Below are 23,090 nucleotides of genomic sequence, written 5' to 3'. Positions count from 1 at the left end.
CTTCTCCAAGGAAGCTGCTCGAGGGAACAATTTAGCTGAGAGTCTACACCCAGCTCCACCTCGCCACCGACATTTTTTGCGGAAATGAAGACGAAAAGGCCCTCCCCCTCACTCCTTCACCTTGCACTTCCAATAAGTCAATGGCATTCGAGTGCTTAATGTGTACGGAGCACGGGGCTAAGCTCTCTTCTCCCCACGGGGCCTTCCCGATCTAGCTGGAGAGGTGCCAGGGTTTAGAGAGTCGGGGCGTCCCGGCTCCTGCTGGGGAGGGAGGGGATGTTAGCTCGTGGTCCATGAGGGGATAAGGAAGGGGCCGCCCGTCCCCGGCCACACAGGCCCCTCGGATGAACGGCAGAACTGGTCTTCCGGGAGTGCCAGGCTTGAGGATGGGCGGGCACAGCCAGGGCCTCCCTTCCTCACCTCCGCCGGCGTGGATTGGGAAACCTCCTGCCCCCATCCCTCCGGGCTCCCGACCCCAGTATCAGCTCCCCGTGGGCACGGACGAGGGCACCTGCTGGCTTTGAGCTTCCCGAGTTCCGAGTCCCACGGATCCCTCCGGGACCGCCGATCCTCCCCCCGCCCCCGGCCCGGCCGCAGCAGCGTGGACACAGCACACGGGGAGATGGGGTGCAGTTGTCTTCCAGTGTGAAGTTTAATCGGATGGGGGCAGGGCAGCGCCGAGGGGGAGGGGAACCGGGCGTACATTCCCACAATAAGTTAAACCGAGATCCCGGCCCCGCCACCCACTGGTGGGCGGGGCTGAAGTCCGCCCCCGCTGAGCCCCTGGCTGGGGCTTGGGGGCCAGGAGAGGAGACGGGGTGGTGGTCCTGGACCAGGACAAAAGGACCCTGGCGGAGGGCATTTGCCAGGCCGTAGAAGGAAAAGCCCACCAGTTGATGAGGGGGCTTTGATGCTTCAGTCCGTGAGGGAGGGAGGGAAGATCGTGGGGGCGGGGAGGGAAGGGGGCGACGACAGGGCACCCGAGCCAGGTAAGGCACAATGAGCGTGGCACTGACCGGGGTAAACACTTCCTTGACTGACCAGTCCCCAGCGGCGGCGGGCGGGCCGGGAGGGCACGGCCCCGGGGAGGTGGGGGGGCCTGACCAGAACCAGAGGCGGGGTTGGGCCGACGCGGTTGGCGCTTGGTCCCAGGCAGGCAGGGGTGGGCAGACCCGAGCCACCGAAGCCCTCCGCTGACACCGGCCCAGAGCCCACCTCCAGAAACTCTAGAGTTAATGCCACTCTCTCCTCTCATCTCGGCTGGTCAGGCCCTGGGGGGGGACACCCAGGCCCGCAAGCTCCCTCGCCTATATGCCCACACGACAGGGCAATTACCCAGGCCCCCACTACCTCCGTGTACCGTGGGCCCAGCAGAAGTCACGAGGCACCACCAAGCAGAGCCAGCCAAGCCCCGCGGAACAGCGCCAGCCCTCATGGGCTTAGGGGGGAAACCCAAGGGAAAAGGTCTGTGCCGCCTGAGGCTGCTTTTCTCCTTTAAAGAACAAACCAAGCCCCCTGCTCGGCGTGTCTGGGGAGGGTGGGGAGGAGCGCGAAGGGCTGGGATACACCCGAGCCTCAACGTGAGGCATCCACAGAGGCCCACGAGCCAGGAAAGGGGCAGGGGAGACCGGTGGCGGGCCACCTTTATCCTATAGTCCAAGCCTTACGCAACCCAGGAAACGGAGCCAGATGGGCAAGGAGCCCAGGCCCTGAGCTCGGGAGACAGCGCGGTGCCCGCTCAGAGGCCAGTCACCTGGAAGAGGACTTGGAGGGCTAAAGGGCCCCGGAGGGCACGAGGCCGACGAAGCAGAGTCGCCGTTGCCCAGCAGCCGCCTGCTAGGGAAGCAGGACAACGCCGGGATAGAAGAGCCGAAGGAGTCCACGAGGGGGTCCCTGCACTGTCGTCTTCCCTTGGGCAGGCATCCAGTGGGACTCAGTAACACGTCAGAGGGGTTGGAGCCACTCCCACCCACTGCCCAACCTCCGAGGAACTCACTGAGAGGGCTGGGGAGGGCGGAGAGTGGGGGTTACCAGCATCCCGATCCAGTCTGGAGCCAAGGCGAGGGGTGATGGGGGGGTGGGAGGTGCCACGGTCCGGCCAGGGGCGGGTGGGCCTGGGCCTTTCTCATCTGGGTTACTTGGTCCCCTGTGTTATGCCTAGAGAGCGTCAGTCAGGCCGTGGCGGGTGGGGAACAGAGGTTCACCGAAGAACCTAGTCAACCCTCCCTCCTGGGCAGATCCTTCAGCTCGGCGGATCAGTAGAGAACAGCCAGCCCCCACGGACGTCTTCCCGTCCAGCCCGCCCAAGGCGGATCCCACACCACCCCATGAAGGGCAGCCAAGAAGAACCCTCTCTCCCCGGCGAGCCAGGCAGCTGCGAGCCAATTGCTGGTCCCCCTGGCCCAGCCCCAGGCCCTGGAAACACCTTGACCTCTCTCGGCTCCCGCCGGGGAAGAGTCAGGGCGGGGGGGAATGTGTGAAGGGCTGGGGCGACCGGTGCCTTCTGGGGGAGGCGAGTCTCGTAGGCTCTGGTCGGACGGCTGCGCTGCTGGGAGGTGGGTGGCGGGCGGGGGACCCCCATGCAGGTTTCTGGGGGGAGGGGAGGGCAGGGAAAGGCCCATTCTTTACCAAGGAGCAGGGCCCACGAGGGGCTTCACCTGAGGATGGGCGGTAGGGGTGGGGCACCCCGGGCGGCTGCAAAACAAGAGAGGAGCGTCACTGACGGGTCCCAGGTCCTGACGGGTCCAAAAGGCCTTCCCTGACTAAGCCCGCCTTTCCTCTTCTCCCACTCCCTTCTGCATCACCCTGACTTGCTCCCTGTAGTCATGCCCCTTCCCAGACCCACAGCACTTAGGTACACAACTCTGATTTTATTTAATTATATTAACGTCTGTCTCCCCCTCTAGACCTTAAGCTCGTTGCGGGCAGGGAATGTGTCTGGTTACTGTCATATTGTACTCTCCCAAGTGCTCAGTACAGTGCTCTGCCCACAGTAAGCGCTCAATAAATACGACTGAACGAACGAGTGAATGAACGGGCCTTCCCCCGGGGGATGAGAGGACCAAAGAATCGCCCCAACGGGGGCTGGGCTGAAGCGGGGGGGGGAGGAAATCCCGATTTTCCGATCCTCCGGGGGTTCGGGCCGCCCCATCCTTACCCACCGGCACCGTCCGCCAGCCGGCCGCGGACCCCTCCTCACCTCGGTTCGTTTTGCTGGGGTAAATTCTCTGGAAGTGTTTGTACTCCTCGGGAGCGGGGAAGTCTTCCACAGGATGGAAGGAATATTTTGACTCAAAGTCATCTAGCCAGGAGGAGAGGAGGGGAGGGAGGGAGTCAATGACGGCGTCTTCTTTAAACCGATCCAGGGCGAATGAAGCCGGGGCACCGTGCCCAGCGGGCTGAGGGGGAGCAGGCAGAGACCATCGGGCTGGAAGCTTACAGCCCGGGTTCATTCTCGGTCTCAGAGAAGCAGGGTACACATGGCCCCCACACACCCTCGACCAAGGTTGCTCCTGGGGATTGCCCGGGCGAGGGGCAGCCCAACTCGGGAGATGGAAATAAAGACACACCCCGCTGCCTGGCCCAGGGAGACGGGGGGTGGGGGGGGGCGTGGATCCCGCTCCCCTAGGAAGGAACCCGGGAATGCAGCAGGCCTCCAGCTGGCTGCCCCTGACCAGGAGGGAAATCTGGCCACTGGCTGGCAAAGCGTGGTGCCAGGGGCCCCTCGATTCCAAGGACACGACCCCGGGCGCCAGCTCCTCTGGGTCTGGGATGTAGGAGGCAGACGAAGCAAGCCCAGCTCCCCCTAGAACCAGCGTCTCTGGTCAGCGCAGTCGTTGGGGCGACGTCCTCCGTTGGGGTGTGTGTGGCGCTGAGCAACCCCGCCCGAGTACTCATTAGCCACCGGGCGACCGAGCCCCCACAGGCGGCCCAGGAGGCTACTCACCCAGGAAGGAGCGGACGGTGGCGAGGGAGTCCCGGTGGCCGTTCCTCAGCGGGGGCGGGGGAGGCGGCGGGCCGGCGGGCGTCCTGGAGGGCGGAGGGGGCGGGGGCTTCGAGGTCGCGTGCCCTCTGTAGGGCGGGGGCGGGGGCGGGGCGTCCCGGCCGTTGCGCATCAGGGGCGGTGGCGGCGGAGGTGCTGGAACAGACCCACGGACAGGGTGGGAGGGGGCCGGGGAGGGCGGCCGGGAAGGAAAAGGCCTCGGAGGGACGGACGGAAGGACGGAGGGAAGGAAGGAGCCTGAGCTCACCCCACCAGCCGCAAGAGACGCAAAGGGTCAGGGGATCCAGCCGCCTGTCTCCTGGCAGATGAATGCCGAGACCGGGCAGGGCGGAGGAGACCCGCTCTCTTCCTCATAGATCCCGGTGGGGGTTCGGGGGGAGCCGAGAGCCCCAGCCCTCATCGGAATATCACCAGAACCCGCTGAGCCCGGTCGGGACAGCCGGTGGGAAGGGGTGGGCCGGGGGGCAGCGTGGTTCAGGAGTCACGGGTCATGGGTTCTAATAATAAAAATGTTGGGATTTGTTAAGCGCTATGTGCAGAGCACTGTTTTAAGCGCTGGGGTAGATACAGGGTAATCAGGTTGTCCCACGTGGGGCTCACAGTCTTCAACCCCATTTTACAGATGAGGTCACCGAGGCACAGAGAAGTGAAGTGACTGGCCCACAGTCACACAGCTGCCAAGTGGCAGAGCTGGGATTCGAACCCATGACCTCTGACTCCCAAGCCCGGGCTCTTTCCACTGAGCCACAGCGGCTTCGGCTCCGCCACCAGTCAGCTGCGTGACTTTGGGCAAGTCACTTCTCTGGGCCGTTACCTCATTTGGAAAATGGGGATTAAGACTGTGAGCCCTACATGGGACAAGCTGATTACCCTGTGTCTATCCCCGCGCTTAGAACAATGCTTGGCACATAGTAAGCGCTTAACAAATACCCTCATTAATATTACTATTATTATCCCCAGAGAAGAAGAGGGGGTGGTGAACAGCAGCTGCCTGGCACCCTGACCACAGGGGCCGAGGGAGAGCCAGTGCCCATCACCATGATTGCAATTACTGTGTTCGTTAGGTGTTCGGGGAGGCCGGCGGCTTGGACCTGCAGGTAGCCCGGGCCCGGGGAACTCTCCCCCTGAGGAAGGAGATGCTACGGTCTGACGGCCAGCTTCCTTCGGATGCCTCGCCCCCCTGCCCCGCGCCCTCCCTCCGCGGCGCAGGGAGGGATGGAAGAAGGGTGGCCTCGGGAGGGGCGCGTTAGGGGAGGGGTGGAGCGGAGAGGCAGAGGGCGGCAGCGACCCCGTGGGATCGGAACCGGGGGGGGCTCTTACCTGCTCCCCGGCTGGGAGGGTCTCGGGCCGGGGGCGGCGGGCGGCTGGTTTGCGCGGAGGGCGAGACCGAGGCTGGCGGCTGGGGCGCCGGGCCTCGGAGGGCTGCCGGGACCTTCCTATGCAGAGAGTTGTGTCTCTGGGGCAGTTCGGGGGCGGCCTCCAGCGTGGGGCTCGGGGGCCCGTTGGGGATGCCGGGGGGCTGGCGGTACGGGGGAGGGGGAGGAGGGGCCAGAGACTGGTTCTGGCCGCCGAGTCCCGACCGGGCGCTCCCAGGCGAGGGAGGGGGCTTGACCGGGGGCCCGTCCCGGCCCCCCTGGAGTCTGGGCCCCGGGGTAGGCGGCAGCGGCTTCTCCCGGTTGTAGGCCGGAGTCTTGCCGCCGGGCCCCGGCAGAGGGGCCGGCGGGGCGTGGGCACGGCGGCCGGGGGGCGGCGGCGGGGGCGGGGGAGCCGAGGAGCTGTGCCTCATGCCCGGGCTGCTGCCGCTGGCGGGAATGGGTCGCGACAGATCCGGCAGGGAGGGTCTCTGCGTGCGGGGGAGCTCTGGCGGGGAGGCCCGGCTGCTGACGGAGTCGTCGTGGGGGCGGCCGGTGCCGGCGGATCCTGGGGGGCGAGGGGCGGCGGCCCGAGAACTGGGAAGCTGCAGGCCGGGCTTTCCCGAGGGGCTCTCTACGAGGAAGCCAGAAGCGGCGGGTCGGCGGGCCGGGGACGGGCCCGATCCACCCCCGCTGCCCAGCACGTGGGCACCACTGGAGACTCGGCCCTCCCTCCCCGACATCTCCAAGCCCGTGCCCGAGGTCGTCCGGCAAGGAGGCCCGGCAGCGCACCCGCTGACCCCGGCTCCCTCACGGTGACCGGGCCCTCGGGAGGCTTCCTAGGACAAGGAGCCCACCCGGGAGAGCCCACCCCGTTACACAGCCGAACGCCACCCCCCCGGGGTCCCCGGAGCCCCCCGCCCAGCCAGGCCAGCGGTGCGCCTACCTGTCCCGTCCTTGAGGCCCACCGGGCGGAGTTTGGGCACGCCACCTTGGAAGAGCCCGCCCTTGGGCTGCAGGGCCACAGCTCCGGAACCGTGGGCACCGCCGCCTCCACCCCTGGATTCTGGAAGGCACCCGACCTCGGTCCGGTCAGCACAGGGTGATCGGACCCAATCCGGCTGCCCGGAGCCCCGCGAGGCCCAGCACCCACCCTCTCCAGCAAGGCCCCAGGCCGCCCGTGCGGAGGCTGAGCCAGGAGGTGAGAGGCCGGGGTGGGAAGAAGCTCTCAGTTCCCCTCCCGCCCCCCCGAAGAGCCCTGGGCGCCCCGGGGACCGGGCCCACTCACTCTCCAGAACGGGGGCGCTGCGGTCATTGATGTGGGTCACCTTCTTCAGCCGCGTCCCCTTGCAGATGTCCTGCAGGAGGGCGCCCCGACCCCGCTGCTCATCGCGGCTCAGCTTGGGCGGCTCCGTGCAGGCCTGGCATCGGAAGGAGGACGGTCAGCGCTGCCATCTGTCCGGCCAGCCGGCCACATCACACCTCGGGGAACAGGAGGCCGCCCCTCCGTCCCGGGGCCCCTCCACCCACAGCACAACGGGGCCATAACAACCGTGGTATTTAATAAGCACTTACTGAGCACCGGGCACTGTACTAAGCGCTGGGGTAGATACAAGCTAATCAGGTGGGATTTAGTCCCTGTCCCTCTTGGGGCACACAATCATTTGACAGAGGAGGTAACCGAGGCACAGAGAAGTGAAGCCACTTGCCCAAGGTCACACAGCTGACAAGTGGCGAAATTGGGATTAGGACCCAGGTCCTTCTGACTCCAAGGCCTGCACTCTATCCACTAGCTTCTCAGGCTGTGGCCCAGTGTGGGGACGGGGGTGGGAGACCAGACCCTCAGGACGAGCCCAGGTGGGCTACCCGAGTGGCAAGCAGAGGCAGTGCGAGTTTGTGGAGGGGGAGGGAACCGCGGCGGGGGGGACCCAGTCACCTACCTGGCTGAACGTGGGTGGAGGTGGGGGGCCGGGCGGAGGCGGAGGGGGCGGAGGGATTGGCATCCTTTCCCCGCTCCCGGCTGGCCCTGCCCTCTGTCCGCCTGTCCGGGCAGCCCTGGCTCGCTCATAGACCTGCCGGCGAAGAACCAGTCGGTGAGGGGACGGCCCCAGCGGCCCACGAGCCCCGCGGCGGGTCGTTCGCCACCCGGCCCGGGTGCGGCTCTCTCAGCCAGATGGCTCCGGTCACCCCCGCCCCAGGCGGGTGGCAGGCGCCAGTCACCCCCGCCCAGGCCGTGAGCACCCACTGAGATGCCAGCCAAGGGCAGGGCCATCACCCACCAGGGAAATCAGTCCCGCTCGCCCCTGAGCCTACTCCATCACCCCCTCGCCCCTCCGACGGCTCCTCCTTCCTCTCTGCCTTCACACACGCCCACGTCGCTCCCAGCTCAAACTCATCCTCACCCGCTTTAACTCTGCCGAGAAACGAGAGACTTCTCCATCCTTATCGACTCCTATGCCCAAGGCCTGCACCAGCTGTTCCTGGCTCTTAATTCCCTTCTTAACGCCCTATCTTGCCTCTAATGATCCGGCCTTCTATTGAAACCATCAGGGATGAATTCCCTATAATCTCTGCCCTCTTCGACTCTCCTGTCCTTCTCAGCACTATGTCGAAGCCACCTCCTGCCTCCTCACAGTTAAAAAAAAAAAATTGTGGTATTTGTTAAGTGCTTACTACGTGCCTGGCGCTGTACTAAGCGCTGGGGTATGTACGAGAAAATCGGGTTGGACACAGTCCCTGTCCCACATGGGGCTCACAGTCTCAATCCCCATTTGACAGATGAGGTCACTGAGGCCCAGAAAAGTGAAGTGACTCACCACTCCCTTCACTTGGAAATACTTATTTAACCTTGGTGTTACTGACTCAGTTCTCTCCTTTAACCTCTTGGGCTGCTCCTTAATAATTAACAACAATTATGAGATTTGTTTAGCACTCACTACGTGTCAAGCACTCTTCTAAGCGCTGGGGTAGATACTAGATAATTTGTCAATCCATCGATGATAATTATTGAGTGCAGAGAACTCTACTAAGTGCTTGGGAGAGTGCAAGACAACAGAGTTGGCAGATACATTCCCCGCCCTCAAAGAGCTTACCGTCTAGGTGGGGGAGACAGATATTAGTACGAATAACTAAACAATTTATAGTGTATAATTTAAAGATATGTATGATATTCAGGTTGGACACGGGACCTGTCCCACATGGGGTTCACAGTCCAAGTAGGAGGGAGCACGAGTTGATCCCCATTTTACAGATGAGGAAACGGAGGTACAGAGACGTCAAGTGACTTGCTCAAGGTCACAGAACAGACCGGTGGCAGAGGCGAGATCGGAACCCAGGTCCTCTCCCAGGCCCATGCTCTTACCGCTAGGTCTTTCCGCTCCCTCTCCTGCCTTTCCTCAACTGCTTTGCCTTCCCCGCGCTCCTCCTGCACCTGCCTGAGCCTCAGCAGATGGGGGTCTCCGGCCCGGGGGACGTGGACCCAACTGACCACAATTCCGCCCCTCCTTCCTCCAGACCCCGGTCTTTTCCCTCGATGCTTCCCGCTGCCCGGGACCAAAAACCCGAGCCGGAGCCACCGGCAAAGCTCGGCAGAGGAGCCTCTGCCTGAGGGGACGGGGGTGGATGGGTCCCCACCCTCCACGATGGGACCAATCAACTCGGGTCGGCCATCGGGGCTGTCCGCAGTCCCAAGAGTCCACGGAAGGGAGGCGACCCAGTAGGACCCGACATCGGGGCTGGGGAGGAGAGAGCCGGTCATGGTTCGGGGAAGCCCTCCGGGGCGAGAGGCAGCTGGCGGCCCAGCTCCACATGCCCACCTCCTGTCTCCTCAACTTCCTCCCCGGCCAGTCGCCCGTCCCAGGGCTCCCACATTCCTCGACGCGGCCGAGTCCTTCGGGCCGGGTGAGATTCCGGGGATTTGCTCGCGTCCCTGTGGCGGACCTGGCGCTCGGACGCTCTAAGCAGAGGCGGTTGCTGTGACCCCCAGGCAGGGGGTCCTCCCCCGGCGTCCGGCTTCCCTCGGGCTTCCCCCCATCGGCTTCAGGACGAGGCCGGGGGCGGCGGGTCAAACTCTCACCCGGGGAGTCCGAGGACAAGCCCAGACCTAGAAGGCCGCGGGCCCTGCCAGGGAGGGGAAAGACGGGAAACAAGGCAGAACACCCAACCCCCGACAACCCCTGGTTCCAGGTCTCCCTGCTGACACCATATCCTCGCCCACCCGCCATACCTCACCCCCCACCATAGCCCACCCACCTCGCCTGGATAAGGCCCACTGAGTCTGACCCACATTGCTGCCCGCAGCACCTTGGTGGCACCAAAATTAACAGCACCGCCCAGCAAGGCACCGTCTACACCCCAGGTAACAGGGCTTGAGGGGCGGGACACTGGTGGGACGAGCCACCCGAATCACCATTCGTGCTTGCCCGTCACGTAGGACCAATCAGTCAATCAATCAATGGTAGGTATGAGAAAGTATGGCCTCGTGGAAAGAACACAGGCTTGGCAGTCAGAAAACCTTTTTTTTTTTTAAAAAAATGGGATTTGTTAAGCACTATGTGCCAGGCATAGTTCATTCATTCATTCATTCAATTGTATTTATTGAGCGCTAATTTGAAAGCACTGTACTAAGCACTTCAGAAAGTACAATACGACGATAAACACTGACATTCCCTACCCAAAATGAGCTCAATCTAGAGTTGGGGGGACGACAGAAATCAATACAAATAAAATGACACATATGTACCTAAGTGCTTTGGGGCTGGGAGCGGGGGAGAGCAAAGGGATAAATAAAATTACAGATATGTACGTAAGTGCTTTGGGAGTGGGGGGAAAAGGGAAGGGAAGGGGGGAAGAGTGAAAGGGGAAGAGTGAAGTCAGGACAATGCAGAAGGGAGTGGAAGATGAGGAAAAGTAGGGCTTAATCTGGGAAGGCCTCTCGGAGGAGATGGGCCTTCAGTAAGGCTTTGAAGCGAGACGAGAGTGGTTATCTGTCAGATTAGAGGAGGGAGGGCGTCCCAGGCCAGAGGCAGGTTGTGGGGTAGACAGGCGAGATGGAGGCACAATGAGAAGGTTAGCACTAGAGGAGCGAAGTGCGCGGGCTGGAATGTAGAGGGAGAGAAGCGAGGTGAGGTAAGAGGGGGCAAGGTGGTGGACTGCTTTAAAGCCAATGGTGAGGAGTTTTTGTTTAATACGGAGGTGGACGAGCAACCACTGGGTGCTGTGATGTGTCCAGAATGTTTTTATAAAAAAATGATCCAAGGAGGAGCACAGTGAAGTATGGACTGGAGTGCGGAGAGACAAGAGGCCGGGAGATCAGCAAGGAGGCCGATGCAGTCATCCAGGCGGGATAGGAGGAGTGATCGTATTACTGTGGCTAGCAGTTTGGATGGAGAGGAAAGGGAAGATTTTAGCGACGTGGCGAAGGTGGGACTGACAGGATTTGGTGGCGGACTGAATATGTGGGTTAAATGACAGAGAAGTCAAGGATAACGCCAAGGCTTGTGAGACAGAAAGAAAGAATGGTGGTGCCGTCTACAGTGCTGGGAAAGTCACGGGGAGGACAGGGTTTGGGAGGGAAGATAAGGAGCTCTGTTTTGGAGATGTTAAGTTCGAGGCGATGGGAGGACATCCAAGTAGAGATGCCTTAAAGGCAGGAGATGCGAGCCTGGAGAAAGGGAGAGATCGGGGTAGGAGATGTAGATTTGGCTGTCACCTGAATAGAAATGATAGTTGAAGCCATGGGACCGAATGAGTTCTCCAAGGGAGGGAGCGTAGATGGAGAATAGAAGAGGACCCAGAACCGAACCCTGAGGGACTCCCACGGTTAGGGGGGTGGGAGGCAGAGGAGGAGCCTGCGAAGGAGACTGAGAATGAACGGGCAGAGAGATAAGTGGAGAACTAGGAGGGGACAGAGTCAATGAAGCCAAGGTTGGATAACGTTTCCAGGAGAAGAGGGTCAGAGCTGAGGGGTCGAGGAGGATTAAGATGGAGTAGAGGCCGTTGGATTTGGCAAGAAGGAGATCACTGGTGACCTCTGAGAGGGCAGTTTCCTCCCTTATCCTCTTCCAAACACTTATTCCGGTGCTCTGCACAATGTAAGTGCTCCCTAATTTTGGATTTAAGTGCTTCCTATATGCCAAGCACTGGGGTAGGTAGAAGATAATCGGGTTGGACAGAGTCCCTGTCGCACATGGGGCTCACAATCTTAATCCCCATTTTACAGATAAGGGAACTGAGGCACAGACAAGTGAACTGACTTGCCCAAGGCCACACAGCAGAGCCAGGATTAGAACCCAGGTCCTTCTGACTCCCAAGCCCGTGCTCTACCCACTGGCCATGCTCCTGGCTCTGCCACTTGTCTACTGGGTGACTTTGGGCAAATCACATCACTTCTCTGGGCAGGTCATGTCACTTCTCTGGGCCTCAGTTTCCACACCTGTAAAATGGGGCTTCCAGATCTGTTCTGCCTCCTACTTAGACCGTGAGCCCTATGTGGGACAGGGACTTTGTCTGACCTAATTATCTTGTATCTACCTCGTGCTTGGCATAAAGTAATCACTTAAATCCAAAATTAAGGAGCACTTATATTGTGCAGAGCACCGGACTGAGTGTTTGGAAGAGTATAATGGAGGAAGTAGACGTGATCCAGGCTCTGGAGGAGCTAAAATAAGGTAGAGAAGCAACTGAGGACGAGAAGATGGAGAGAAGTGTTGTAGGGGACAGAGTGGGAAAGGACCTAGAGCTTAGAGGGGCTGAACTCACGTACACAGGTGATGAACGAGGAAGGGGAAAATCGGGTGGAGAGATGAGATTAATTAGGGAAGGTCTCCAGGAGGAAGGGAGAGAGACATCCTTATCACCTCTCCTCCCTCAAGGGCCCTGGAGTCCATGACCTCACTTGAGGAAAAGGTTGGGAGTTCCAAGGGGAGGGGTGCATCCAACCCATTAAGGTTCAATGGATGGGCACCCTAAAAGCTGATTTTTCTAAAAAAAAAACACCACGATTTGATAAGCACCAAAGTACTATGTGCCAGACAAAGTATTGAGTATAGATGCGAAATAATGGGGTAGGACACAGTCCCTGTTCCACATAGGGAGTTACGGTCTTAATTTCCATTTTACAGATGAGGTAACTGATAAGTGACTAGCCCAAGGCCACTCAGCAGATAAGCGGTGGAGCTGGGATTAGAACCCAGGTCCTCTGATTCCCAGGTTCATGCTCTTTCCACTAGGCTGTACTGCTTCAACCCCCACCCCACCTACACACACCTCCCTCTTGCCTTGAAAACCTCCAGCTTGCTAAGGGGAAGGGGCTTAATAATAATTATGGCCTTTGTTAAGCGCTTACTATGTGCCAAGCCTGTTCTAAGCACCCGGGTAGATACAAGCTAATGAGGTTGTCCCACATGGGGTGCACAGTCTTAATCCCCACTTTACAGATGAGGTAACTGAGGCACATTGATGCTAACAGGTTGGCCCAAGGTCACACAGTAGACAAGCGGAGCTGGGATTAGAACCCACAACCTCTGATTTCCAAGCCCGCGCTCTTTCCACGCCACGCTGCTCTAGCTGGTCCTGGCTGAGAGGAGAATGGTCACGAGTGACCTAAGGGAGGCAAGTGGGGGTGATGGCCGCCTCAGGGACCACCCCCATGGGCTCGCCCCCTCACCCCAGCCTGCTCCGTGACCTGCATCCCCGAGCCGCCCACAAATTAGGACCCCGGGCTCGGAGCCCCAGAGGCGAGAGCCGGGGATAGACTGACGAGACGGCACAAGGGGCACCCACTTATTTTTTTTTTTTAATGGTGCTTGTCAAGCACTTACTACGGGCCAGGTACTAAGCGTTGGGGTAGATACGAGGTAATCAGCTTTGACACAGCCCCCATCCCTCATGGGGCTCACAATCTGAATCCCCATTTTACAGGTGAGGCAAGAGAGGCACAGAGAAGTGAAGTAACTTCCCCAAGGTCACAGGGCAGACAAGTGGCAGAGCTGGGATTAGAACCCAGGTCGTTCTGTCTCCCAGGCCCAGGTTCTCCCCGAACCAAGGCTTGCTCAATCCTACCAGTTCTTCCTCCAAAGTCATTTCCCGCCTGCGCCCTTCCGCTCCACCCAAATAATTCGGGCCAAGTCACGTCCCCGCTGGGCTATTGGATCAGCCTCCTCGCTCACCTCCCTGCCTCCAGCCTCGTCTCCCTCTTTCATTCATTCATTAGTATTTATTGAGCCCTTCCTATGTGCAGAGCACTGTACTAAGCGCTTGGAATGGACAATTCGGCAACAGATAGAGACGATCCCGGCCCAATGACGGGCTTACGGTCTAATCGGGGGAGACAGACGGACAAAACAGGAGCTGCTCGGGTTCTCTTTTGGAAGCATCGCCCGACACACATCACTCCACTCCTCAGAAACCTCTGACAGTTCCCCATCTCCCCCAACACCCAGCAAAAATGCCCCACCACCACTGGCTTCAAGGATCTGCTCCCAGGCCTCCCAGGAGCCCCGTCTCTGACGTGCCGGCCTTCTTCGCCTGTGCTTCCCCAGTTTCGGCTCTCCGCTCCTCCCAAGCTCCCCTTCTGAGTTGTGCCTCGGCTCCCCTCCAACGCCCGGATCGCACGCTTCCCCGAGGTGAAATGCTCCCCGACCCTCAACACTCCCCCATCTTAAAAATCAATCAGTGATAATTATTGAGTGCTTACTGACCCCTCGCCCACGTCCTGCCTCTGGCCTGGAACGCCCTCCCTCCTCAAATCTGACAGACTATTACCCTCCCCTCCTTCAAATCCTTATTGAAGGCCCGTCTCCTCCATGAGGCCTTCCCAGACTAAGCCCCCCTTTCCTCTCCTCCCACTCCCTTCTGCGTCATCCTGACTCGCTCCCTTTGTCTCCCCGCGTCCCAGCCCCACCGCACTTATGGACAGATCTGTCATTTATTTAATGTCAGTCTCCCCCACTGTAGATTGTAAGCTGGTTGTGGGCACGGAACGTGTCTGTTTATTGACGTACTTTCCCAACCACTTAGTACAGTGCTCTGCACACGGGAAGTGTTCAATAAATACGACTGAATGAAAGTATCCACCGCAGTGCTTGACATATAGTAAGTTCTTACATCCCACAATCATTATTATTATTGTTGTGAAGGGGGAAGGAGTTCCAGGCCAGAGGGAGGAGGTGGGCAAGGGGTCGGTGGCAAGCTTTTCTTTCAAAAAACCAACAAAAACACACCCCAAAACCTCCTCCAGGAAGCCCTCCCTGATTAATTCCCAACAGTCTACTCACCCACTAGCCACCCCGACCACTTCCGTGTTTGATCACGATCTTCGACACTTATGTACATGGGACTATTTGTGTACATAATTATCACTAAATCCTACTACCTACTTCCTGCTACGTCCTTGTTCTTCCTCCGGCTCCCACTATTGCTTTTGTGGTGGCATTTGTTTAAAGCTTACTATGTGACAGGCCCCGTACTAAGTGCTGGGGTAGACCCGGCATAATCAGGTTGGCCAGTCCCTGTCCCACGTGGGGCTCACAGTCTACGTAAGAGGGAGGACGGGAACTGAATCCCCATTTTGCAGAGGAGGAAACTAAGGCACAGACAAGTTACGTGACTTGCCCAAGGTCGCTCGGCTGGCAAATGGAAGCCAAGATTAGAACCCAGGTCCTCCGACTCCCAGGCTCATGCTCTTTCCACTAGGTCACGCTGCTTCTCCTAGGCCTTTTGCCTGTCTTCCCCTAAAGAATGTAAGCTCCTTGAGGGTGGATAACGCGTGCTGCTCTTCAGTTAATACATCGAGGGGCAGGGAGGGGAAACAGAGATGGAAACAGCCCAGTCCAGGGGAAGTCGGGGGGATCTGGATTCTAATCCCAGCTCTGCCACCTGCCTCCTGTGTGACTTTGGGCAAATCACTGCACTTCTCTGGGCCTCAGTTTCCTCATCTATACCTGTCCCCCCTCCCATTTAGACCGTGAGCCCCATGTGGACCAGGGACTGTGTTCCACCTGATTAGCTGGCATCTAAGTGCTTAGTACAGGCCTGGCATAGAGTAAGCGCTTAACAAATAGCATAATTATCATAATTAGCCTCCTACTTCCCGAAGGGGCAGTTGAGGCGCTCTTCGAGGTCACTCTGGGAGTCACCAGGTGGGCCAAGGATGGAACTCAAGAGTACGACTCCTGGCCTGACTCATCCGGGGAGGTCAGGGGGACGGAGAGGATGGGCCACTCCAGTCCTGATGGGAAAGGTCCCAGCAGTTCCAATCCACGAACAGAATAACGATCTGGGCATGTCACTCCCCTTCTTAAACAACTCCAGTGGTTGCCTATCGACCTCCGCTCCAAACAAAAACTCCTCACTCTAGGCTTCGAGGCTCTCCATCACCTTGCCCCTTCCTACCTCTCCTCCCTTCTCTCTTTCTACCGCCCACCCCGCACGCTCCGCTCCTCCGCCGCCCACCTCCTCACCGTCCCTCGGTCTCGCCTATCCCGTCGACCCCTGGGTCACGTCCTCCCGCGGTCCCGGAACGCCCTCCCTCCTCACCTCCGCCAAACTGATTCTCTTTCCCTCTTCAAAACCCTACTTAAAACTCACCTCCTCCAAGAGGCCTTCCCAGACTGAGCTCCTCTTCTCCCTCTACTCCCTCTGCCATCCCCCCTTTACCTCTCCGCAGCTTAACCCTCTTTTTCCTCTTTTTCCCCTTTTCCCTCCGCTCCTCCACCTCTCCCTTCCCATCCCCACAGCACTGTACTCGTCCGCTCAACTGTATATATTTTCGTTACCCTATTTATTTTGTTAATGAATTGTACATCGCCTCGATTCTATTTAGTCGCCATTGTTTTTACGAGATGTTCTTCCCCTTGACTCTATTTATTGCCATTGTTCTTGTCTGTCCGTCTCCCCCGATTAGACTGTAAGCCCGTCAAACGGCAGGGACTGTATCTGTTGCCGACCTGTTCATCCCAAGCGCTCAGTACAGTGCTCTGCACATAGTAAGCGCTCAATAAATACTATTGAATGAATGAATGAATAATAATAATTATGATTGTGGTATTTGTTCAGTCCTTACTATGTGCCAGACACTGTAGCTGGGATAGATACAAGACGGTCGGGTTGGACAGAGTTCCTGTTCCACATACGGCTCACAGTCTTAATCCCCATTTTATAAATGAGGAAACTAAGGCACAGAGAAGTGAAGTGACTTGCCCAAGGTCACAAAGCAGACAAGTGGCAAAGCCTGGATTAGAACCCAGGTCCTCTGACTCCCAGGCCCATGCTCTTTCCACTAGGCCATGCTGAGCGGCAAGACAAGCGAGGACAGCGAGCCAAATGCCTACAACTAGGCCACGAGAAGCAGCATGGCCTAGTGGAAACAGCACAGGCTTGGGAGTCAGAAGCCCTGGGTTCTAATCCCAGCTCCACCACTTGTCTGCTGGGAGACCCTGGGCAAGTTACTCAATTTCTCTGTGCCTCAGTTCCCCCATTTGTAATATGGGGATTAAATACCTGTTCACCTTCCTCCTTAGGCTGTGAGCCCCAAATGAGAAAGGGACTGTGTCCGACCGGATAATAATAATGATAATATTTGTTCAGCGCTTACTATGTGTCAAACACTGTTTTAAGCACTGGGGTAGATACGAGCTAAACAGGTTGAACACAGTCCCACACAGGGCTCACAGTCTCAATCCCCATTTTACCGATGAGGAAACTGAGGCATAGAGCCATTAAGTGCATTGCCTGAGGTCACACGGGAGACAAGCGGCAGAGCCAGGATGACCCCGTATCTACCCCGGCACTTAGTACAGTGCTCGGCATATAGCAAGGGCTTAACAATAATTAATAATAGCGGGATTTGTTACGCGCTATGTGCCGGCCACCGAACAAGCGCTTGGGTAGATACAGATGATCAGGTTGGACACAGTTCGTGTCCCACCCGGGGCTCCAGGGTCTCATTCCCCACTTTACAGTTGAGGAAACTGAGGCACAGAAGTTAAGTGACTTGCCCAAGGCCGGTCAATCGTACCGGAGTGCTTACTCTGTGCAGAGCACTAAAAGCTTGGGTGTGAACAATTTAACAGACACATTCCCTGCCCACAGGGAGCTTGAGAGAGAGGATGGGCCCCTCCACAGTCCCGATGGGAAGGGTCCCAGCAGCTCCAACCCACGGACGGAATAAGAGTAACAGTAATTATGATTTGTGGTATTTGTTAAGCGCTTACTACGTGCAAAGTACTGTTCTAAGCACTGGGGGTAGATACAAAGTTATGAGGTTGTCCACATGGGGCTCGCAGTCTTAATCCCCATTTTACGGGTGAGGTAACGGAGGCCCAGAGAAGCGAAGCGACTTACCCGAAGTCACACAGCTGACCGGTGGCGGAGCCGGGATTTGAACCGGGTAGATACAAGATTTTCGGGTTGGACACCGTCCCTGTCCCACACGGGGCTCACAGTCTTAACCCCCATTTTGCAGATGAGGGCACTGAGGCTTGCTGTATTGCACTCTCCCAGCGCTTGCTACAGTGCTCTGCGCAAAGTAAGCGCTCAGTCCCGGCTCCGCCACTTGTCAGCTGTGACAAGTCACTTCACTAGACCTCAGTTATCTCATCTGTAAAATGGGGAATAAGACCGTGAGCCCCAACATGGGACAAGCTGATGACCTTGCATCCCCCCCGCCCCAGCGCTTACAATACTGCTTGGCACATAGTAAGCGCTTAACAAATACCATTATTATTATTACTATTAATAAATACGATTGATTGAATGAGTTAAGTGAAGTCCGGAGGGACGATCATCCTTATTATTTGGGGGTGACAGGGAGGCACGGAGCTGCTCCAGGCGGGCCGGGGGGGAGGGCGTTGAGGGGCGCCCCCTCCACTCCCCCACGTCCGGAGGGCAGGAATGCGGACCCAGGAGCCCCGCACCACCCCGCGGACCCGATGCCCCTTCGCCCCGCCGAGTCCGTGAGCCCGTCGTGGGGCAGGGATGGTCTCTGTGTGTTGCCGAACTGTCCATTCCAAGTGATTAGTCCAGTGCTCTGCACATAGTGAGCGCTCAATAAGTACTATTGAATGAATGAGTGCTCAGCCGCCCTCAAGGCCAAAACGACCCCCCAACACAGGAGCCCTCATGAGGGTCTCCAAGTTGGCGCCCCCCCCAACCTCCTTCCTGACAGGCCCCGCCCACTCATAAGCCCCGCCCAATCACGGCCTCGCCCATTCACAAGCCCCGCCCACCAACATACGTCACGCTCTTTCCCAGGCCCCGCCCACTCACAGGCCACACCCTCTTCCCACAGGCCCCGCCCCCTTCTCCGAGGCTCCGTCCAATCAGGGAGGCCCCTCCTCTTCTCACAGGCCACGCCCCCTCCTCACGTGCCCCGCCTCCTCCTCAAAAGCCCCGCCCATTCGCCGAGGCCCCTCCCTGCTTGGGCCTCCTCTCGGGCCCCTCCCCCCGCAGGTCACGCCCCTTCTCACGTGCCCCGCCTCCTTCTCACAGGTGGAGCCCATTCTCAGAGGCCCCGCCCCTTTGCCACATGCCCCGCCCATTCCCCATGGCCCCTCCCCTTCTCACATGCCCCTCCCCCTCCCGCAGGTCACGCCCCTTCTCTCGTGCCCCGCCCCTCCCCGCCTGGTGCATCCTCTCCGGCCACGCCCTCTATCACGTGACCTGCCCCTTCCCACAAGCCCCGCCCATTATCTGAGGCCCCTCCCCCTCTCAGCCCCCACCCCATTCAGGGAGACCCCTCCCCCTCCCGCGGGTCACGCCCCTTCTCACGTGACCCGCCTCCTGACATTCCCCGTGGCCCCGCCCCCTGTCTCCTGGTGCCTCCAATCGGGACCCACCCCCTTGCCACGTGCCCCGCCCCTTCCCCGAGGCCCCGCCCGCGGGCCACGCCCCTTCTCACGTGCCCCGCCTCCTTCTCACAGGTGGCGCCCCCTCAGTGGCCCCGCCCCCTCTTCACAGGCCCCGCCCCCTCTCCGCCTTGTGTCTCCAATCAGGCCCCGCCCTCAGTGCAGGCCCCTCCCCTTCTCGGTGACCCCGCCCCCTATCACCTCACGTGCCCCGCCCCCTCCCACAGACCCCGCCCACAGACCCCCCCCCCGGTCGGCCTCAGTCCCTCCCCTCCCCCCGCCTCCCCGCCCACGTCCCGCCGCCGCTCCGGCCCCGACCGCCCCTCCCCCGCCTCCCCGCCTCCCCTTCCCCACCGGCCCCGGAGCTCACTCGCCACTCCGGTCGCCACCGCCGTCCCCCGCCTCCGTCAACCCGGAAATGGAAAGGCTCCCACCGTCCCCGGCCTCCCCAGAACAAAATGGAGGCTGCGGGAGGGCCGGGCGCATGCGCGGCAACAGGAGGCGCGGGGGCGGGGGGGGAGGAGGGCGGAGGAGGCCGCACTTCCGGTCCGCGGGCTCCGCTTCCGGTCCGTCGGCTCTCGCGCGCCATCTTGAGGAGGTCGGGCGGAAGGAGGGAACCTTCCGTCCGCCATCTTGGGAAGGTCTGACAGGAAGCCGCCGGAGCCTCCTGTCGCCATCTTGGGAAGGACAGGAACAGCTGCCCGCCCATTCATTCGTTCATTCGTTCATTCATATTTATTGAGCGCTTACTACGCGCAGAGCACTGTACTAAGCGCTTGGAACCAGTTCATTCATTCGTATTTATTGAGCGCTTACTACGCGCAGAGCACTGTACTAAGCGCTTGGAATCATTCATTCATTCGTATTTATTGAGCGCTTACTACGCGCAGAGCACTGTACTAAGCTCTTGGAATCATTCATTCATTCGTATTTATTGAGCGCTTACTACGCGCAGAGCACTGTACTAAGCGCTTGGAATCATTCATTCATTCGTATTTATTGAGCGCTTACTACGCGCAGAGCACTGTACTAAGCGCTTGGAATCATTCATTCATTCGTATTTATTGAGCGCTTACTACGCGCAGAGCACTGTACTAAGCGCTTGGAATCATTCATTCATTCGTATTTATTGAGCGCTTACTACGTGCAGAGCACTGTACTAAGCGCTTGGAATCACTCATTCATTCGTGTTTATTGAGCGCTTACTACGCGCAGAGCACTGTACTAAGCGCTTGGAATCATTCATTCATTCGTACTTATTGAGCGCTTACTACATGCAGAGCACTGTATTAAGCGCTTGGAATGAACAATTAGGTCTTCAGGAGGAGAATTCATACAATTCATCTTTCAGGAGGAGAGGCGGCAGCAAACCCGCAGAGGGAGGGGTCTCTCGCTCCCTCCCCCCTTAAGGACGGCGGGAGGTGGGGGAAGGGGACCCATCTGGCCTTGGGACTCAGAGGTCTTGGGTTCTAATCGTGAGCTTGGGAGTCAGAGGTCGTGGGTTCTAGTTTTCCTGCTGCCACTGGTCAGCTGTGTGACTTTGGGCCGGTCACTTCACTTCTCTGGGCCTCAGTTCCCTCATCTGTAAAATGGGGATGAAGACGGTGAGCCCTACGTGGGACAACCTGATTCCCCTGTGTCTACCCCAGCGCTTAGAACAGTGCTCGGCACATAGTAAGCGCTTAACAAATACCCACGTTATTATTATTATTATAGCAAAAGTTTAACAAATGCCATCGTGATTAATCCTGACTCCGCCACTTGTCAGCTGTGTGGCTTTGGGCCAGTCACTTCACTTCTCCGGGCCTCAGTTCCCTCATCTGTCAAATGGGGATGAAGACGGGGAGCCCCACGTGGGGACAACCCAATAATTCATTCATTCACTAGTATTTATTGAGCGCTTCCTCTGTGCAGAGCACTGGACTAAGCGCTTGGAATGGACAATTCGGCAACAGATAGAGGCAATCCTGCCCAACGACGGGCCGGATGACCTTGTACTTTCCCCCCCTCTCCCAGCGCTTAGAGCAGTGCTTGGCACATAGTAAGCGCTTAGCAAATACCATCATTATTATCCCGCCATTGGCCGACCTTCCGTAGCTATGGCAACGGCAAGGGCGTGATGTCATCACGTCGTGCGGCGGCGGCGGCGCTACCCCGACCCGGCCACTAGGGGGAGTCTCCGGTTTACCGTCCAACGGACGGCCAGCGCTCCGATGACGTCAGAGACCCCCTTTTATTCATTCATTCATTCATTCCTTCATTCATTCGTATTGACTGAGCGCTTACTATGTGCAGAGCACTGGACTAAGCGCTTGGGATGGACAATTCGGCACTCCCATCATCAACGTATTGTTAAGTGCTCACTACGTGCCAAGCACTGTTCTAAGCGCTCTGGGAGGATACAAGGTAATCAAGTTGTCCCAAGTGGGGCTCACAGTCTTAATAATAATAATAATGATGATAGTATTTGTTAAGCGCTTACTATGTGCCAAGGACTGTTCTAAGCGCGGGGGGGATACAAGGTAATCAAGCGTGTCCCACTTGGGCCTCACAGTCTTAATAATAATAATAATAACGGTATTAAGCGATTACTATGTGCCAAGCACTGTTCTAAGCGCTCTGGGAGGATACAAGGTAATCAAGTTGTCCCAAGTGGGGCTCACAGTCTTAATAATAATAATAATGATGATAGTATTTGTTAAGCGCTTACTATGTGCCAAGGACTGTTCTAAGCGCGGGGGGGATACAAGGTAATCAAGCTTGTCCCACTTGGCCTCACAGTCTTAATAATAATAATAACGGTATTTGTTAAGCACTTACTATGTGCCAAGGACTGTTCTAAGCGCTGGGAGGGGCGGATACAAGGTAATCAAGGCTGTCCCACGTGGGGCTCACAGTCTTAATAATAATGATGATGGTGTTTTTTAAGGGCTTACTGTGTGCCAAGGACTGTTCTAAGCGCGGTGGGGGATACAAGGTAATCAAGACTGTCCCACGTGGGGCTCACAGTTTTAATAATAATAATGATGGTATTTGTTAAATGCTTACTAAGTGCCAAGCACTGTTTTAAGCGCTCGGGGGGTACAAGGTAATCAAGCTTGTCCCACGTGGGTCTCACAGTCTTAATAATAATAATAATAATAATAACAGTATTTGTTAAGCGCTTACTATGTGCCAAGGACTGTTCTAAGCGCGGTGGGGGATACAAGGTAATCAAGACTGTCCCACGTGGGGCTCACAGTTTTAATAATAATAATGATGGTATTTGTTAAATGCTTACTAAGTGCCAAGCACTGTTCTAAGCGCTCGGGAGGGGGTACAAGGTAATCAAGCTTGTCCCACGTGGGCCTCACAGTATTAATAATAATAATAACAGTATTTGTTAAGCGCTTACTATGTGCCAAGGACTGTTCTAAGCGCGGTGGGGGATACAAGGTAATCAAGACTGTCCCACGTGGGGCTCACAGTTTTAATAATAATAATGATGGTATTTGTTAAATGCTTACTAAGTGCCAAGCACTGTTCTAAGCGCTCGGGAGGGGGTACAAGCTAATCAAGCTTGTCCCACGTGGGCCTCACAGTCTTAATAATAATAATAATAATACCGGTATTTGTTAAGCGTTTACTATGTGCCAAGGACTGTTCTAAGCGCTGGGGGTGGATACAAGGTAATAATAATGTTGGTATTTGTTAAGCGCTTACTATGTGCCGAGCACTGTTCTAAGCGCTGGGGTAGACATAGGGGAATCAGGTTGTCCCACGTGGGGCTCACAGTCTTAATCCCCATTTTACAGATGAGGGAACTGAGGCACCGAGAAGTTAAGTGACTTGCCCAAAGTCACACAGCTGGCAAGTGGCAGAGCCGGGGTTCGAACCCATGACCTCTGACTC

The 23,090-nt window shown here is 57.8% G+C and overlaps 1 protein-coding gene across 1 annotated transcript; it reads right to left on the bottom strand.

Annotated features, from left to right (window-relative positions):
• Window positions 1-628: 628 nt before the first annotated feature.
• WIPF2 (WAS/WASL interacting protein family member 2) lies at window positions 629-19,675 on the bottom strand. The gene is made up of 8 exons (XM_029075969.2): window positions 19,570-19,675; window positions 7,296-7,427; window positions 6,644-6,776; window positions 6,302-6,421; window positions 5,324-5,989; window positions 3,947-4,138; window positions 3,200-3,301; window positions 629-2,694 (listed from the first exon to the last, which is right to left on the bottom strand). The coding sequence occupies exons 2-8, from the start codon at window positions 7,356-7,358 to the stop codon at window positions 2,654-2,656; spliced, it is 1,317 nt and encodes a 438-aa protein (XP_028931802.1). The 5' UTR covers window positions 7,359-7,427; window positions 19,570-19,675; the 3' UTR covers window positions 629-2,653.
• Between the last annotated feature and the right edge of the window lie 3,415 nt (window positions 19,676-23,090).

The sequence above is a fragment of the Ornithorhynchus anatinus genome, chromosome 11, assembly GCF_004115215.2.
Source record: "Ornithorhynchus anatinus isolate Pmale09 chromosome 11, mOrnAna1.pri.v4, whole genome shotgun sequence".
Taxonomy (NCBI): domain Eukaryota; kingdom Metazoa; phylum Chordata; class Mammalia; order Monotremata; family Ornithorhynchidae; genus Ornithorhynchus; species Ornithorhynchus anatinus.
The sequence above is the reverse complement of the archived record's forward strand: the minus strand, read 5'-3'. Positions and strand labels throughout refer to the sequence as shown.

What these genes read in the sequence shown, in the direction of transcription:
- WIPF2 (XM_029075969.2), bottom strand. Translation starts at nt 7,358, where the DNA reads ATGCCAATCCCTCCGCCCCCTCCGCCTCCGCCCGGCCCCCCACCTCCA. An exon ending in GGGCCTCAAGGACGGGACAG is followed by an intron (nt 5,990 to 6,301) that starts GTAGGCGCACCG and finishes GCTTCCTCGTAG; the next exon opens with AGAGCCCCTCGGGAAAGCCC. An exon ending in CACCGTCCGCTCCTTCCTGG is followed by an intron (nt 3,302 to 3,946) that starts GTGAGTAGCCTC and finishes CCTCCTGGCTAG; the next exon opens with ATGACTTTGAGTCAAAATAT.